The following is an 18,887-nucleotide window of genomic DNA, read 5'->3' as shown; positions in this document are numbered from 1 at the left end:
TAAGGTTATTTCTCATAAGATTTTAGCAGTGGTGATCCCTGCCTCTTTTGTTAGGACACTCATTTTTGCACAAGATCCTGGAACTTGTTCTTTATACCACAATTTTAAATTTTTTTCCAATTTTTTTTTATATCCTTAGCTTGCTGCCATTATTAACTATTGCAGGAGCATGTATAAGCCTGTATGATTTACAAGTTTGCTAACAAATAGCATTTTATTAATAGCTGGCAACATGTATGACATCACTAAGAACAGCGGGGCCATGGTGTGCTGGAGGCTACTACCCAGCTAGCACTTGTTCTGTCAGGTCTGCGATACAGACATATCCTCTGCTTTTATTCTGATCCTGCCTGCGTATTTCATCTTGTTAAAACAATGCAGGGGGCTGGACTAGATGACATCCGGGATCTCAACGCCCTTTTCAGCCATACATTTCTACGATTGCAGGCCAGCAGAGTCTGACTAGTTCAGAAGAAGATGCCCTGGCTTTGGAGGGATGTTTTCCCAGTGGGGATGGAAGGTTTTGTAGCATATGTCTGAGGAGGGTGGTTTTGAACAGTAATTTTACACCTCTTTCTGATCCTCCTGTCACTTAGCAGACATCTACATGTCAATAAAACACCTGCAGCAGACCCACGTCTGACTTGGGCTGCAAGGCTATAACATTGCAGTGTGGATGTTCGCACTTGGGCTGGACCCTGGCCTCTGGGACCCTTGTAGAGCCCCAGAGCAGAGCCTGAACCTCTACACCAGGCGTGGCCAACCTGAGCCCGAGAAGTAGCCAGAATTTACCAATGTGCGTTGCCAAAGAGCCACAGTAATACATCAGCAGCTTCCCAACAGTTCCCCCTGCCCCACTCCCAGCACCTCCCTCTCCCTTCCCTCCCGATCAGCTGTTTCGTGGAGTGCAGGAGGCTCTGGGTGGGAGGAGCGAGGGCACGGCAGGCTCAGGGGAGGGGGTGGGAAGGGGTGGAGTGGGGGCAGGGCCTGTGGCAGAGCCAGGGGCTGAGCAGTGAGACCCCCCCCAGCACGTTGGCGCCTGTAGCTCCAGCCCCGGAATCGGTGCCTATACAAGGAGCCGCGTATTAACTTCTGAAGAGCCGCATGTGGCTCCGGAGCAGCACGTTGGCCACCCCTCTGCTACACTGCAATTGTGTAGCCCCAGGAGCGGGAACCCGCTGAGAGGGGCCAGCCACAGGTGTTGAATGGCAGCGTAAACATACTCTCTGACTCAGCACTGCTGCAGAACACCGCCCAGTCCTTAAGGTGTTTATTCTCCCGGCACCCCTGGGCGGGAAGGGGCGATTAGGCCAGAGCTGAGGCCCAGAGGTGCCCGTCTCCTACTGCTGTCAATGGGAGTTACGGCGGGGCCTCAATACCTTTGACGACCTGCCCACGGGCACACCTGGGGCCAGGGCACCCGCCCCCCTGAGGGGCCTGCAGCTCCCAGAGCCCCACCTGGCTGTGACCGGCCGCCGCCCTGGGCTCGCGCCTTACACTGACACCTGCGCGGCTGCCCGGATTGCGGATCCTCCGCCATTGTGCCCGCGGGACCGGGCCGCGGCGCGGCGCCTCGGGGTGTGGAAGGGAGGCGGGGCCCGGGCTCTCTGGGGGCGGCGGGGATGAAGAGCGGACATGGCGGCGGCCGGTGGCGTCTCCCCGCTGCGCTCCTGCCTGCTGCGTCTGCGGAGATGGCGACACCCGCCCGCCGGCTACAGCAGCAGCTGCTCCCCGCGCAGAGCCGCCAGGTACTGGGGGGAGAGGTCATTTCCCTCGCGCTGGAGCCGCCTCCCGGGCGGGGAGAGAGGGCTGGATGGGGGAGCCCCTGGCTGCCCTCCCCGTTAGCGGCTGGGGGCGGCGGTTAACGGCTGGAATTCGATGCTAACGGCTCCTCCGCGAACGTTCGGGGGGGCAGCGCGCGCGCGGCGGGGCTCGGGCACCTGGGGCAGCCCCGGCCTCAGGGCTTCTTCCCCCGCACCCCTGTGCCCATTCAGCCCCTCTTGAGGGCGAGGGGGGGCTTTAAGACCACGTGACCCCGGTTGTGACGTTGAGCACCCCAATGAGATGCCCAGCTCCCATGTTTGGGTATCGAAATGGGTGTCTGCCCTTCCAGACCGCCCCTAGGGACCAGCCAACAGGGCTCTGTCTGCGCCCTGGGTCAGTGCCAAGCCCAGGTGTGCAAAACTCCTTAGCCAGGCCTGGGAAATCCTGAGATTCTGCCTGAAAATCATGAGATTTTCTTTCCAAAATAATGCAAGTCTGTCTCTTTGCCTTCTGGGTTCTGCGCCTCAAGGATTCCCTCCCGTCCCCTTTTCTAGCCTTGCTCTGCAACCATGGGGGCCACTTGTTTTTTTCCCCCCACTGAAAGCTGCGATTTGCATGCACTCCTTTGACTCCAGCAGGTGGAGCTTTAAGGAAAACTACAAACATTGCCAGACTCACAATGAAATCATATAAGAGTTGCCTGACTGAGAGCTAAAATATAGGTGCTTTGCACCTATGTAAGCACCTACATTTGGCAATTGAGCTCCCTGATTAATCTCTCCATACAGTCTCTGGATAGGTATATGCTACAGGGACTGTATTGGCATAGCCACATTACTATAGCTGTGCTGGCATAACCCAATTGTGTAGACACAGCCAACAGTGACAGAAGAGTTTTTTCCATTGGCGTAGGAACAGCATCTTCCCAAATGGCAGTAGCTAGGTCAACAGATGCGTTTTTCTGTTGACCTAGCTATGTCTACATTGGGAATTAGATTGGCATAGCTACCCAGTGTGGATTTTTCATAGCCCTCCCCAACGTAGCTATGTTGATCTAAATTTTAAATGTAGACCAGTGTCACAAGCCGTTCAGACAGACTGAATGAGGGAAGATAGAATTGCAAAATATTTATTCTGAAAATTTACCTGTTAATGGGTTTATTGAAACCTAAGAAAATCCTTAATGCCCAGAAGCAAACACTGTAAACATGTTTTGAACCTTAATTGCTCCTGGGAGGGGTACTTGGAAATCGATTTGTATTATTAAAAACTTTTATTTGACCAAGAGCCCCTTTTTGCTACCATTTGTTCTGGGTCCAGAATTGTTTCTGTGTTAATAGCCCACAATCTAATATTTTCACTTTGTTAAATATTGTTCTTCTTTATACAAATACAATATAATATTGTGGCACTTGTTTGTCCTTTTGTATGTGATATGAAAAAAAGAAATTAAAAATATTGTAGATGGATGCATTGTGTTTTAGTATTGTTTGTTCAAGAACATTGTACAAAAAAGACCTAAATATTTTTTGTGGCAAGTTTGTTCAATTTATCACAGCAATGAACAAAAAGCCTTGTCAAGTCTCTCACCTCGACTGTGTAACATATAATTTAATGTGCTCGCCTGCTGGTTTGCTAAGTACTCTTGGTACCATGGTATGACAATTCTTTGCTCCTGTTGGATATGGAAGAGGGGATTTTAGTCAGTCTCTTACCAGAGACCCTTTTTTATCTAAAGGGTCTGTTCCGAGATAAATATTAGTAACACTGGACTTCATGTACATCATGAAAAATATCCTACATGGATGCAATGGTATTTGCTCTTCACTAATTCTAAAAGGAAACAATCCGCCAACACTACTGTGACAATATTAAGTAAATGTCCACCCGAATCTCTGTCCTTTCATTGTTCTAGAAAATAGTGGAGAGAACTGATCCCATTGTTCCTGAGATGGATGTTGAAAAACATTGCCTTTTTATATGACTAGCTTTTTGGATGTGTGGTGCCAAAAATAATTGCTTCTAAGATAATGAATTCAGCAAATCACATAGTTTTGAGTGTATTGATCTTAGGGCATTGGGATATCAGGGATTGAAAGGGACAGGATGTAATGGACCATGTGATCTCCTGGATTTGTAGTATTTCTATGACTCTCTGAAACTGATGCTAGGCAACTTTATCTTTGTTATACTTTATCAGTTACTGCATTTATTAAGAAGAAACATCCACTGTATATACTATAGTAAATTTATACAAGCTTTAGAAACATAAGACCACATTATTTCCCTGCTGGGCTTTCTCAGTGCTCAGTTACTGGGGCTTTGTCTATATAGGGAAAAAAACATGTCGTGTAACCTAAGCTGAGAGTTTAAACTGATAGTTAAACGAGTATAATTGCCCTGTGTAGACATTCTTATTCTGGCATAAGAGTGTCTTTTTTGTTTTAATTTATGTTGCTTGGGAAGGAGTTTTAAGATAAACTGAAAAAAGCCACTCATATACTGGAATAAGACCATCCACATAGGCGCGTTACACTGATAAAACTATGTTAAATATAGCTGGCTGAACTTGCCCGTGTAGACAAGGTCTAAGCAAAAAGGTTTTTCTTCAACTGTTACTCTCATTGACTTGTTCAGTGCACAGAAGCGCAATCTCATGTTTGTTTGTTTGTTTGTTTTTTCTGAAGTACTGATATTTTGTTTCTTGACTTAGTAGTTTAAGTACATATATTAATTTTGCTTTATTTGGAGTAAATTGTCTAGATTTTGACCTGAGTAGGCAAGTAGGGGAAAAGGTTTAAGCTGGGCTTTTTTATGCTTTAAAAAATTGTTGAAATCCCATTCCTTGATGAAAAGTCGTATAAACTGTTCTTACCAATATCATAATTCACAATAGAAGGAAAGTAGTTTGAGAGTATCAGGGTGCCAAAGGGAGAGATGGCAAAATATTAGAATTTTCAATTTGTTTTTCTGTTTCAACAATACCTTCTAGACAGAATCAGTTATGATTAAATGGGCAATTGAAATAATTTCCTGGCATTTGCTAGTCCAAATGCCAAAAGTAACAGTATTTGCCGGCTGTTATAAAAGAGCGTTCAAATAGTTGCCTCAATTATATAGGGAATCCCTGGATAGTTGGCTTTCTACAGATGAATAAATTAGAGATGTCTCATGCAAAACAATCATCCTATATGAATTCAGAAAATCTCAATTTTTTTTGAAGCAGTCCATGCTTGTTTTACTTTAGAGAATTCATGTTCCTGATGGTCTCTTGAATTAGGAAATGAACTTATTTGGAATGTTTTTGTATTAGGCCAACTAATACGAGAGAGCGTGCATGTGTGTGTTACACTATGAAAGATATACTGAAGTAGTATTTGTCCCACCTCCTTTAAAGTATGTAAAAACTCATTTTAGCATTAATAGCAGTTACAGAATTTAAGAGAATATACTCTATAAGATTCTATGGATAGCTAGTGAGCAAATAAATGGTTGAAACCCTCATATTTAAGATGAAAAATAGAATTTACATTACATGATCTTTGCTTTCAATGTAACTGGTATTTTACACTTTTTTTAGAATGTTTGCTGCTGATGTGAAAGAATATAGACTAATCTTAAAGAGAAATGCACAAGATGGAAAACATTTACTTTGAAAAGAGTATATTTTTGCTTAAATATTAAATGGTGGCATTATCTTCTGATTTTTATATCCATATGGATGCTGGGAATTGGTTTGCAATTTCTGCCTGTACTACTGTAGTCCCAAATAATAATTTTCAGCAAGTTGGTAGATATTAGCAGGAGGCTTAGAAGTGATAGTAAAAATTTGCAGTTTAGATATGGTGAAAAAAATTCTCATAATAGGAATTTCCAGAATCTTATACTGATAAAAGTGATATATTTCTTAATATAACATAATTCATGGAAAACAGTGCCATGAAGAAGTAGCGTCAGGTTGTGAATGGCGTCTTGTTGAGTTGTGGGACAAGGCTGGGGTGGATACAAGGCAGTGTGTTTATTCTTATTGGTTTCTCTTTTCTCTTCTAGGACCAGCAGAGAGAAGAGATTCCATCTTCCAGAATTCACCACTGTCTGCTTTCCCCCATATGCCCCCTAGACCTGTTTTTTTTTTTTTTTAAATCACTAAAGGGACACTGCCAAGTAATATTTTAAAATAATCCTTAATATTAATTTTACCCTAAATTGTGTTTAATTGCACTTAATCTTAAGCTTCTTAATCGTTTTAGAAGTCTAAACATCTGTATCTATATTTTTCCTATATCTTGAATCATCAACAATTTTCATGTTATTTTAGTGTCTTATTGTCATGCCAAAACATCTTCCTGTCTGTAGACATGTACTCTATTGATGTTACTTTGGGGAAGCAATTTAAGTGTTGCTCTAGTAGAGAAGGAGCACAATACTGGTTTTAGGAGACTTGAAGAAATCTTGCTTCCTCTAAATACATTTATTGTTTGACCAAATAATAAGCTTAAAAAATGAATTCAGAGGACTGTACTCATCAGACATCAATTTAAAATTGGTCAAAATTTTGAATCTAAAAACTCTGACAGTGTCCCTTTTTAAAACTCGTTATAAATGTCAAACCACATTTTGCATTGGTGATTTTTAACTGTTGTATGTGTATTTGCACAAGAAATTGGGTGGTGGTTTTGTATTGAACATAGAGAGTGGTTAGCCTCTCCCTCTCAAAAAACAAAACAAAACAAAAAAAACCATATTGATCGCTGTCACAACAAAACATGAGCAATTTATTTTACTAAATCGAATAAGAAAGTAGAAATTAACAACCAGCATTTTTCTTTTAACATGCTTTTCTTTATCATCAAAATCAGCATATTCTCTATATAGCTTTTTACTGAAGTTATAGCCACACATTTTGTGCAAATCAGACGAATATACTTTTCCAAGATGCCTTAGACTTGTACATTAAGCCTGGACTTCTAGGATGAAATTCTGACCTCAATGAAGAGTCCGGTGGCACCTTAAAGACTAACAGATTTATTTGGGCATAAGCTTTCGTGGGTAAAAAACCCACTTCATCAGATGGATGGAGTGAAAATTACAGATGCAGGCATTATATACTGACATATGAAGAGAATAATAATATATATTAAATTATATATTTATTAAATTAAGACTGTTAGTCTTTAAGGTGCCACCGGACTCCGTGTTGTTTTTGTGGATACAGACTAACACGGCTACCCCCTGATACTTGACCTCAATGAAGTCAATGTGAGTTTTGCCATTGACTTCAATGGGGCCAAGATTTCACTTCCAGTTGTTCTTTACATAATGTCCCACATCCATATTTGTCAAACAGAGCTTAAATAGAAATACATATTATCAAATAACAAAGCACTGATAAGAAATTTAATTAGAAAAATCTCATTATAATAGCCATTGTTGGTATTGCGCTTTATAAAGTTATCCTACAAATGAAGAATAATTTATTACTCTACTGCACTCATACTTGACATGTACAAGTCTATTCCTTTTTTAAATGTTGAAATAAATAAATTTGTTGATGTTATACCTAAAAAAAAAAAAAATCTCCATTGTATATCTACTATAGTAGTCTCAGGAGTTCTTGTCTGTGTAACTGAGATGTCTCAACACACGTGGCAAATATGGCTAATTGTGAAAATATATTAATATATTCTGTCAATGTGCGTTCTATTTTTCTGAATAAAACATGATAAAGAGAATAAGTGTTTATGAATAGCCCCAAAGCATTTAATATCTGTACTTCTTAAAGAATGAATACGATAGTCTACGCATAACTATTCTTTCTTTGTCCTTACCTTGGTTTGAAATAATTTAAGCACAAGTGGAAATTGGGCAAAAATTTTGCTGGCTGTTTGGCCAGTAAAGGAAGAAGATGGAGTAGTCTGCAAGAAAAAAGAGGCAGCCTGTAATTATTTTGACAAGAAGAGTATATATGAAGAGGAGGCAAGCCCCAAATCTATTTTATTTATCTTTTCTCCTTCTGGAAAGAGGTTTCTTCAGGTTGTTGTATTTCCAGAGAACAACTATAGGCATAGCAAACAGAGAACTGCTGCACCAAACACTGATTTGTGCCACAGAACTATCTACATTTTAGCTCTTGTTGTGTCACCTCATGTATCTTTTCATCTTATAACTGGTCCAGTGGATTAGGGAGACATTTTTAATAGTCTGGGAATAATATGGTAGTTGTGATGTTAGATTTCTGAATGAGTAAAATGTTGTTAGTCTTTGCTCTTCAGGGAATTTGTATTGATGACAGTTGTGCTAAGATTTTGTAAACTATAATATGGCTAAGGCTAAAGAACATTAAAAATGCAATATATTAACGTAGTGTTAAAACTCTAATGTTAAAGCCAGGCAAGCAAACAGTTTCAAAACTGGTGAGTGTAGCTATGACCTCAAAGGCACGCTATTGAATGGTACAGTAACTCCCAGAGTTCTGCTTGGCATAGATAGAAATACATAAATGCAGTAAAAATAAGATGTTTGGGTCCCAAGGACCATGCTAAAGACAAGAGGTGAAATCCTGGCCACTTTGAAATCAATCGTAAAACTCCCATTGCCTTCAAATGGGGTCAAGATTTCACCTGATGGGTTTGATTCACAACTTCAATGAGTCTTGAGTGAGTAAAGGGTTCACAATTAGATCCAGAGGGAGTAATCAATAATAGCTTCATTGATAATACAGAGTTCTATCACCCTAATTAATACAGATAACTAAAGCTTAGTGTCCTTAGTTGCAAAGTTTAATAATTAGCAGAATAAAATGTATTCCTTTTATATAGCCAGTTTCAAACTGAGAGTTTCCTTTAAAATAGAGATGCATATCAAATAGCTACCATCTGTTTCTGCAGAAGTACTCAGTGAGAAGTACTTAAAAGTGAGCCGTGTGTAGAGTTATAGTTCACTTGCATTTTCCTCGGTACAAATAATGTTTTAAATAAAATATTGTTATTAGCTCACTGTTACCTACCTTACAAAGTGAAATTTACAAAGTCACATATGTTTTCTGATAAAGATCTGTTTCATCTCTATAACTGCTTATAAAATAATTTCAGCATCCTTAAAATAATTTAAATTTATAAATTAAAGAATACATGGAAAAACCAATTTGGGGACAAACAGGAATTTTCGATCATTTTAAAATTTAATCCCCTACATGTAAATAATCATCATAGCATATAATGCTCTTTATACCCCAATAAGACACTGGTTTTCTAGTAATCCTTTTATTTATTTTTTTCAAACTTGATTAAGGGGCTTTCTGCAATTACATTTGGGGGTTAAAAATTCAGAACACTTGAATAACCTCTACGATGGAAAATGTTCTCTATGTATTTAACGCAGCCTGAAAAATTTGGCCTGTCAGCTCACTTAGGACTTATTTTACATGCCTGACCACAATATATTCTATACTAGCCTTACCATCTTGGTAACGGTGAGAGAGAAGATTCAGTGTATGGGTTGTTACATTTTCTTTAAAAATGTGCAAGACTGCTTTAGTGCATGCTTTTGTTTGTTTTCTACACATGTCCATGTGTCTTTTTGTTTTGGTTGCTGAGTTTAAGCAGACCCATCCAGCTTTAGCAATTTTGGATAGACTGGCAAAACTATTTATTTTCCTACCCCTCCAAAATGTATACATTCACAAAGGGACCAGCCTAAGGCCTTGGCTACACTTGCAGATGTACAGCGCTGTGAGTTAAACCTGACTTCGTGCAGCTGAGTAGGGAAAGCGCTGCAGTCTGTCCACACTGACAGCTGCCCAGCGCACTGTCGTGGCCACATTTGCGCCAATTGCAGCGCTATTGGGAGCGGTGCATTTTGGGCAGCTATCCCACAGAGCACCTTTTCCCATTCTGGCGCCGTGGGTTGTGGGAAGGGGGCGTGGGTGCGGGGGATTCTGGGTCCTGTCCCAATGCCCCGTGATGCATTGCTTCGCATCCCAGAAATCCCTTTGTTTCCGTCCACCTTTGGCGCCATCTTTCAACGGTTTCTGTGCAGCGCAATCTGTCTGCGGGAAATGGAGTCCGAACTGCTGAGGCGTATGCTGACGAGTCTCGCCAGCACGTCACGTTTGGCTGTCAAACTATTCCTTAAGATCCAAAGTGACAGTGAGAGTGAGGGTGAGGAGTCCGACGATGCTATCGAGCCGTGTAACACGTACGACACGAAATTGCTTGTGGCATTCACGGACATGCTCAGCACCGTGGAATGCCGCTTTTGGGCTCGGGAAACAAGCACCGAGGGGTGGGATCACATCGTCATGGAAGTCTGGGATGACGAGCAGTGGCAGCAGAACTTTCGGATGAGAAAAGCCACTTTCATGGGACTGTGTGAGGAGCTCGCCCCCACCCTGCGGTGCAAGGACACGAGATTGAGAGCTGCCCTGCCAGTGGAGAAGCGGGTGGCTATTGCAATCTGGAAGCTGGCAACTCCAGATAGCTACCGGTCGGTCGCAAACCAGTTTGGAGTGGGAAAGTCGACCGTTGGAATCGTGTTGATGCAAGTTTGCAATGCCATTAATCGCATCCTACTCAGAAGAACCGTGACTCTGGGTAACGTGCAGGAAATAGTGGATGGCTTTGCACAAATGGGGTTCCCTAACTGTGGAGGGGCGATAGATGGGACGCACATTCCTATTCTGGCACCACCCCACCTAGGATCCGAGTACGTTAATCGGAAGGGGTATTTCTCTATGGTTCTCCAGGCGCTTGTGGATCACCGTGGGTGTTTCATTGACATTAACACAGGCTGGCCCGGAAAGGTGCATGACGCACGCATCTTTCGGAACACTTGGCTGTTCAGGAAGATGCAGGCCGGGACTTTTTTCCCAGAGCGGAAGATCACGGTAGGGGAAGTTGAAATGCCCATTGTGATCCTTGGAGATCCCGCTTACCCGTTATTGCCGTGGCTCATGAAACCCTACACAGGAGCCTTGACAGCAGCAAGGAACGGTTCAACTACAGGCTGAGCTGGTGCCGAATGACTGTGGAGTGTGCCTTTGGCCGTTTAAAGGCCCGCTGGCGATCTCTGTATGGGAAGCTGGACTTGGCCGAAAACAGCATCCCCGCGGTTATATCCGCGTGCTGTGCCCTCCATAATATTTGTGAAGAGAAGGGTGAAAGCTTCACTCAGGCATGGACCTCTGAGGTTCAACACCTGGAGGCTGAATTTGCACAGTCAGAGAGCAGGGCTATTACAGGGGCCCAGCGCGGGGCTGCAAGGATTAGGGATGCCTCGAGGGAGCGATTTGAGGCTGAAAACCAGCAGTGATATCTGGTGCCCTGCATGGGAGTGAAGTGCAGTAGTTCCAATCTTTAGGAATCAGTGTTTGCTAAGCAGACAAGCAGACTTGCAGTGCCTGTTTATTTCCTGGGCTAAGGAGTCTTTTACTTTATGCAATAATAAAGAATGTTTTCAAAGCCAAAAAATCCATTTATTGAAAAGAAACAAGGGGGTGGAGTGGGGAACGGTACAATCACAGATTCGCGTATATCCTGTCTGGTGTGCTGTGCAGTGAGTGCTGCTCTTCAGGATAGCTATAATGCATGGTGATGGGGGTTGAGTGCAGAGGGTAAGTGTCGTGGTTTTCAGGGCTGGGTGGTGAAGATACTGGTGTTGGAGGCAGCGGGTGGCGTGAAGAACACGGAAGTTGGGGAAAGTGGGTTGGAGGTGACAGTGGGGCACAACGGAAAGAGTTTTGGGACAAGGGCTGTGTGGGGGGGTGGCGTTTGCGTTTGCGGTACTGCTCCTCTTTCTGCATGGCTACCAGCTCCTGGATAGCGTCTGCTTGGCGCTCCAGGATGCTTATGAGCCTATCAGTGCTTTGCCGCCGGTGCGCTGCGTTTTCCTGGCAGATCCTGCTTTCTGTCTCCCTCCAGTTCTGTGCTTTCTCATTCTCTTTAATAGATTGCCGCATCACTTCTTGCAGCATGTCTTCTTTGCTTTTTCGCGGTCTCTTCCTGAGTCTTTGCAGTCTCTGAGCAGGCGATAAGAGGGACGGCTGAGGTCTCAAGGTTGATGCAGCTGTATAGGCAAAATGCAACATTTAACAGAGGCAGCATTGTTTATACCAGACAGAGTAATGATTCCCCCCGCACTTAAGGAGTAGAAAACACACAGGGTCTACACAATAGCATAATTTTCCCGTCCAAAACAGAGCGCACATATCCCACGGGAGCCTCAAAATGGTGAGTAAGGGGGACTGATTGTTTCAGGGCTGCACTGTCCTCTGGGTTTCTGTGCCTTGGGGAGAGCCAACAGCTTTAGGGGGCACCTACACTGAACACTGTCCCAACATTTTCCACAGGAGTTCGTCCTGGACGATATCTCGCTGCTGAGGGTGACCTGGGAAGCAAGGGAGGGTCTTCTACTGCAATGCGGCTTCCGCCCTGGCCCATATGCAGCTTGCCTGTGTGCAGCAATGGTCCCCCCGCCCCTCGCGGCACAGTGGTGCGGACACGTTAGCCTGGCTGGGACAAGGACCACGGTGGCTCTCCCGATAAACCTGCGCAAGCGCATTGCACACGTTCTGGATGAGACATTCGAGGAGATTACCGAGGCCGATTACCGCGATGTGATAAACCACATCAATGCACTATTCCGCATCTAGGCGTGCATGCCTAACCCTCCTCTCCCAAAGAGCCCGCACCGAAAAAATTCCTTCCCGAAAAAAACCCCCGCTTACCATGAACCTGCTCTTCTGTTTGTCCTCCACCAAGTGCCGGCCGCTGCAACTGGCTACCTTCCTCCTGGCTCGAGAAGAGCTCCTGGCTGCATGGCTCCAGGGATTCCAGGGTGTCTCCATCCGGCCCACCACCATCACTCCCGTTTTCCTCCTCCTTCTCCTCCCCCCCCCCCCGGCTCTGAAGTGTCCATGGTGGTGCTCGGAGTGGAGGTGGGGTTAACCCCAAGTATCGCATCCAGCTCTTTGTAGAATCGGCAGGTCGCGGGGGGAGCACCCGAGCGGCCGCTTGCGTTGCGGGCTTTGCGGTAGGCACTCCGCAGCTCCTTCACTTTAATCCTGCACTGCAGGGCGTCCCGGTCATGGCCCCTTTCCATCATGTCCTTTGATACCTTCCCGAAGGTATCGTAATTCCTACGGCTGGAGCGCAGCTGGGACTGTACAGCTTCCTCCCCCCAAATACTGATGAGGTCCAGCAACTCGCCATTGCTCCATGCTGGGGCTCGCTTGGCGCGTGGAGGCATGGTCACCTGGAAAGATTCGCTGATAGCACTCCACACCACGCCGGGCTCAGCAAACAGGAAGGGGATTTTTAAAATTCCTGGGGAATGTAAAGCGTGGGTCTCATGGTTGGTTACCTGAGGCCAGGGCAGTAGAGTTTGAACTGATGACCAGAGTGGCTAGAACAGGCATTGTGGGATACTGCCGCATAATTCTGGAGGCCATTCACAGCGCATTGGGCGGCCACACTGGCGCCGCAGCGCTGCAGCGGCAGCGCAATACTCGCTATTCCTCTCGGAGAGGTGGAGTACATGCAGCGCTGCAACCACGGAGATACAGCGCTGCAAATGCCTTGCCAGTGTGGACGGGGAGTGAGTTACAGCGCTGGGGGAGCCTTTACAGCGCTGTAACTCGCAAGTGTAGCCAAGGCCTAAGGGTTTTGGGAAGGTTTAACAAGATTAGGTTTGTTTTTGAAGGGAGGTGATACCTATAACTTAACAGGCTCTTTTTACATACGAAGTGTGAAAATAGCCTTTAATGCTCCATTCCCCAAAGGCCTAATGATTACTTTACATTGATTTGCATTTTAAAGTTTATCTTCACAAGAAAAAGGGCTGAAACCTTTTCATCTATACAAAATTAAATATTTTTTAACATTTCTACTTTCCCCATATCGTGGGAATCTGCAGTGGCATGCTTCTTGGGTTGTAAAGACCATTTCCATAAACAAACAGCAATAAGATCTCCCTCCCCCAATAGTCTTATCTTCAATTTATAGAAGCCTATCATAGATAAGGCCGTCACTACTGTTTGAGTTTTCATCTTCTTTGGACTTTTCTCCAGAATTTCTACATAGGCCTTGGCTACACTTGGGACTTCACAGCGCTGCCGTGGCAGCGCTGTGAAGCGCGAGTGTAGTCGCGTCGCCAGCGCTGCGAGAGCTCTCGCAGCGCTGTATGTACTCCACCTCTCCGAGGGGAATAGCTTGCAGCGCTGCGAGCGAGCGTGCAGCGCTGCAGGCTCTGATTACACTGGCGCTTCACAGCGCTGTACTCGTTGTGCTCGGGGGGGCGTTTTTACACCCCTGAGCGCAGCAAGTTGCAGCGCTATACAGCGCCAGTGTAGCCAAGGCCATAGTTGCGGAAGTAATATGCCTGAAACCGGGCATGGTATTCCAGATGGGCTTTGCCATGGCCTTCTACAATGGTATAATTTTTCTTGTTTTGCTTATGTTTATTTACATCTTCTGATGTAGCCTGGAATCTCATAGACTCATAGACTCATAGACTTTAAGGTCAGAAGGGACCAATATGGTCATCTAGTCTGACCTCCCGCATGATGCAGGCCACAAAAGCTGACTCACCCACAACAGAATCTTCCAGCCTGCGACCCCTGCCCTATGCTGCGGAGGAAGGCGAAAAACCTCCAGGGCCTCTGCCAATCTACCCTGGAGGAAAATTCCTTCCCGACCCCAAATATGGCGATCAGCAGAACCCCGAGCATACAGGCAAGATTCTACAGCCGGACCCTCATTTTACCCGCGATGGCCCGTTAATGCCTAATTGACTAAAATCACATTATCCCATCAAACCATTCCCTCCATAAACTTATCAAGCCTAATCTTGAAGCCAGAGAGGTCCTTCGCCCCCACCGTTTCCCTCGGAAGGCTGTTCCAAAATTTTACCCCTCTGACGGTTAGAAACCTTCGTCTAATTTCAAGCCTAAACTTCCCCACGGCCAGTTTATATCCATTCGTTCTCGTATCCACATTACTACTAAGCTGAAATAATTCCTCTCCCTCCTTGGTATTAATCCCTCTGATATATTTAAAGAGAGCAATCATATCCCCCCTCAGCCTTCTTTTGGTTAGGCTAAACAAACCGAGCTCCTCGAGTCTCCTTTCATAGGAAAGGTTTTCCATTCCTCGGATCATCCTAGTGGCCCTTCTCTGTACCCGTTCCAGTTTGAGTTCATCCTTTTTAAACATAGGAGACCAGAACTGCACACAGTACTCCAAATGAGGTCTCACCAGCGCCTTGTATAACGGAAGCAGCACCTCCCTGTCCCTACTAGAAATACCTCGCCTAACGCATCCCAAGATCGCATTAGCTTTTTTCACAGCCACGTCACATTGCCGACTCATAGTCATCCTGCGATCAACCAGGACTCCGAGGTCCTTCTCCTCCTCCGTCACTTCCAACCTATGCGTCCCTAACTTATAACTAAAATTCTTGTTAGTCATCCCTAAATGCATCACCTTACACTTCCCACTATTAAATCTCATCCTATTATTGTTACTCCAATTTACAAGGTCATCCAAGTCTCCCTGCAAAATATCCCGATCCTTCTCCGAATTGGCAATACCTCCCAACTTTGTGTCATCCGCAAACTTTATCAGCCCACTCCTACATTCGGTTCCGAGGTCAGTAACGAATAGATTAAATAAAATCGGACCCAAAACCGAACCTTGAGGAACCCCACTGGTGACCTCCCTCCAACCCGACAGTTCCCCTTTCAGTACTACCCGCTGCAGTCTCCCCTTTAACCAGTTCTTTATCCACCTCTGGATTTTCATATCGATCCCCATCTTTTCTAATTTAACCAGTAATTCCTCGTGCGGCACAGTATCAAACGCTTTACTAAAATCTAGGTAAATTAGATCCACCGCATTTCCTTTATCTAGAAGGTCTGTTACTTTCTCAAAAAAGGAGATCAAGTTGGTTTGGCACGATCTTCCTTTCGTAAACCCATGTTGTAATTTGTCCCAATTGCCATTCACCTCAAGGTCCTTAACTACTTTTTCCTTCAAAATTTTTTCCAAGACCTTGCATACTACAGAAGTTAAACTAACAGGCCTGTAGTTACCCGGGTCACTTTTTATCCCCTTCTTGAAAATAGGAACCACATTAGCTATTTTCCAGTCCATCGGTACCTCCCCCGAGTTTACAGATTTATTAAAAATTATTGCCAAGGGGCTTGCAATTTCTCGCGCCAGCTCCTTCAATATTCTAGGATGAAGATCATCCGGTCCACCCGATTTAGTCCCATTTAGCTGGTCAAGTTTGGCTTCCACCTCTGATACTTTAATGTCAATTGCCCCTCCTTTATTCCCCTCTGTCCCGCTCCCTCTATTCCTAAGCCCTTCATTAGCCTTATTAAACACCGATGCAAAATATTCATTTAGATATTGTGCCATGCTTAGATTGTCCTTAATCTCCACTCCATCTGCAAGCTTCAGTGGCCCCACTTCCTCTTTCTTTGTTTTCTTCCTATTTATATGGCTATAAAACCTCTTACTATTGGATTTAATTCCCCTCGCGAGGTCCAACTCTACACGGCTTTTGGCCTTTCTCACCGCATCCCTACATGCTCTGACCTCAATAAGGTAGGTTTCTTTGCCGATCTCTCCTCTCTTCCATTCTTTGTATGCTTTCTGTTTTTTCTTAATCGCCCCTTTGAGACGCCCGCTCATCCAGCTGGGTCTAATTCCCCTGCCTACTGACCGTTTCCCCTTTCTCGGGATACAGGCCTCGGACAGCTCGTGCAACTTCAGCTTGAAATAATCCCAGGCCTCATCTGCCTTTAGCTCTCTAAGTATGTTAGCCCAATCCACTTCCCTAAGTAGTTGCCTTAATTTATTAAAGTTGGCCTTTTTGAAATCGTAAACCTTAGTCACAGTCATAGTTTTATTTCTGTTAACCCTTCCATTTAGTTTAAACCAAATTAGCTCATGGTCACTCGAGCCAAGGTTGTCCCCTACAACCATTTCCTCAACGAGGTCCTCACTACTCACCAGCACCAAATCTAAAATGGCATCCCCCCTCGTCGGTTCAGCTACTACTTGATGAAGGAATTCATCTGCTAGCACGTCTAGAAACATCTGAGCCCTATTATTGTTACTAGCATTTGTTCCCCAATCTATGTCTGGGAAGTTAAAGTCCCCCATGATCACACAGCTCTTATTAGTTTTTACTTCCTTAAAAACATTAAATAGTTCTCTGTCCGCATCCAGGCTAGATCCCGGCGGTCTATAGCACACCCCAAGCAGTATCTCAGGGGAGGCTCTAGTAGTTCTTTTACCCAGTGTAATTGTTGCCCAGACAGACTCCGTCTTATCCATTCCATCACTTATTATTTCTTTACATTTTAGCTCATTATTGACATACAATGCCACACCCCCACCTTTACCTTTTTTCCGGTCATTCCTAAACAGCACATACCCTTCCATACCTGTACTCCAGTCATGACTACCATTCCACCACGTTTCGGTTATTCCTACGATATCAGGTTTCATTTCTTGGACCAGGAGCTCCAATTCCTCCATTTTGTTACCTAGGCTTCTCGCATTGGCGTATAAACATCTTACCGTATGCTGTCTATCCTTTCTCCCATTAGTTATGCACTTTGGTACGGACCCTGTAGTGTCCATCTGCCCCCTCCTTCTTATGTCCAATTCCCTACCCCTACCTATATCTGTGCTTTTCTCCTCGCCCTCTTTTTCAGTGTTGGAATCTGGCGTGGAGATCAACTGGACATCTCCCAACCGTCTCCCCCAAGTTCCTAGTTTAAAGCCCTTCTGATGAGATGAGCCAGCCTCCCTCCCAGAAGTCTATTTCCTTCCCTACTCAGGTGAAGTCCATCCCGCGAGAACAGCTGTCTGTCCCCGAAAGCCTCCCAGTGGCCATACATCCCAAAGCCCTCCTTATAGCACCACTCCCTTAGCCAGCTATTTATCCTCACAATCCTGTCTGCCCTTTGCTGTCCTTCTCTAGGAACAGGCAGAATCCCACTGAAGATAATCTGAGCCTCGACTTCCTTAAGCGTCTTCCCCAGCCTGGCATAATCTCCCTTGATTCTCTCTAGCGAGAACCTAGCCGTGTCATTCGTTCCTACATGAAGGATGATCAAGGGGTTCTTACCCGCTCCTTTTAGGATCCTTTTCAACCGCAGGTCCACATCCCGTATCTTAGCGCCCGGCAGACAGCACACCCTTCTGTTTTCCGGGTCCGCCCTGGTTACAGGCCTGTCTAACCTCCTCAGTAAGGAGTCCCCAATCACATAAACCTGCCTTTGCCTGGGGGCAGCGCAATCTACCAATCTATCCCCTGTTCCCTGCGGCCGTAACTCCTGTCTGTCTCTATTTTCCCTTATAGTCCCCCTATTGCCATCCTGTATCCTCCCGGGGCCAAGTGTTGATGCTACTTCCATCAGCTCCTCCCCCCTGTGTATTGGACTAGCTGCCCTTCTTTTCTTCCTCTGCCTCCCACCATCAGGTACCACCTGCTGCGTCCCCTCCTCGTTAGCCAAACACCCAAACCTGTTCCTGAGTTCTATTTCCCCCTCACTAGCCCTCCTTTTCCTTGGCCTGCTTCTCACGGTCACATGCTTCCACTGCTCTTGTTCTCCCCCCGACATTCCCCCCTCACAGACCATAGCCCCCGCTTCCATCTGCACCCCTGAGCATGCCCCTTCAGCCACCCCTTGCCTTTGCTCCATTAGCTGCTCAAACCCCCTTCTAAACTCTACCAGGGTCTCTACCTGCATCTCCAACCCCCGAACCTTTTCCTCTAACAGGGCAAGTAGGCGGCATTTCATACAGACATACCTCTGATCAGGTGCACCTGCTAGGACCATATACATACCGCAGCTGCTACATGCTTTCATCTGCATTGTGTCCCCTGCTGCCTGGCTCATGGCTGCTGTGGTCTCTGCCTGCAGCCTCTGAGGGAACAAAGCACACCGGCCACCGCGCCCGCCTGCCTCCCCTTCCACCTCCCCCTGTAAACTCCCACTTAAACTCCCCTGTTAGCAGCCCTGTTGGCCGGCTCCTGGGGGCCGCTGCTCGCTTCTGTGCTTTAACTGAACAAATTGTGTCCATTTTCATATCAGTGCTAACTTGAAA

General features: G+C 45.3%; 1 protein-coding gene across 1 annotated transcript in view; it reads left to right on the top strand.

Moving 5' to 3' along the window:
* Positions 1 to 1,635: 1,635 nt before the first annotated feature.
* The window catches only part of MTHFD2L (methylenetetrahydrofolate dehydrogenase (NADP+ dependent) 2 like), a 65,985-nt gene continuing 48,733 nt past the window's right edge, over positions 1,636 to 18,887 (top strand). Inside the window, exon 1 of the mRNA XM_065405331.1 lies at positions 1,636 to 1,748. Coding sequence (XP_065261403.1) covers positions 1,636 to 1,748 — 113 coding nt within the window. The remainder of the gene's footprint in view (positions 1,749 to 18,887) is intronic.

This window comes from Emys orbicularis, chromosome 5 (assembly GCF_028017835.1).
Source record: "Emys orbicularis isolate rEmyOrb1 chromosome 5, rEmyOrb1.hap1, whole genome shotgun sequence".
In the NCBI taxonomy this organism is placed as follows: Eukaryota; Metazoa; Chordata; order Testudines; family Emydidae; genus Emys; species Emys orbicularis.
The sequence above is the reverse complement of the archived record's forward strand: the minus strand, read 5'-3'. Positions and strand labels throughout refer to the sequence as shown.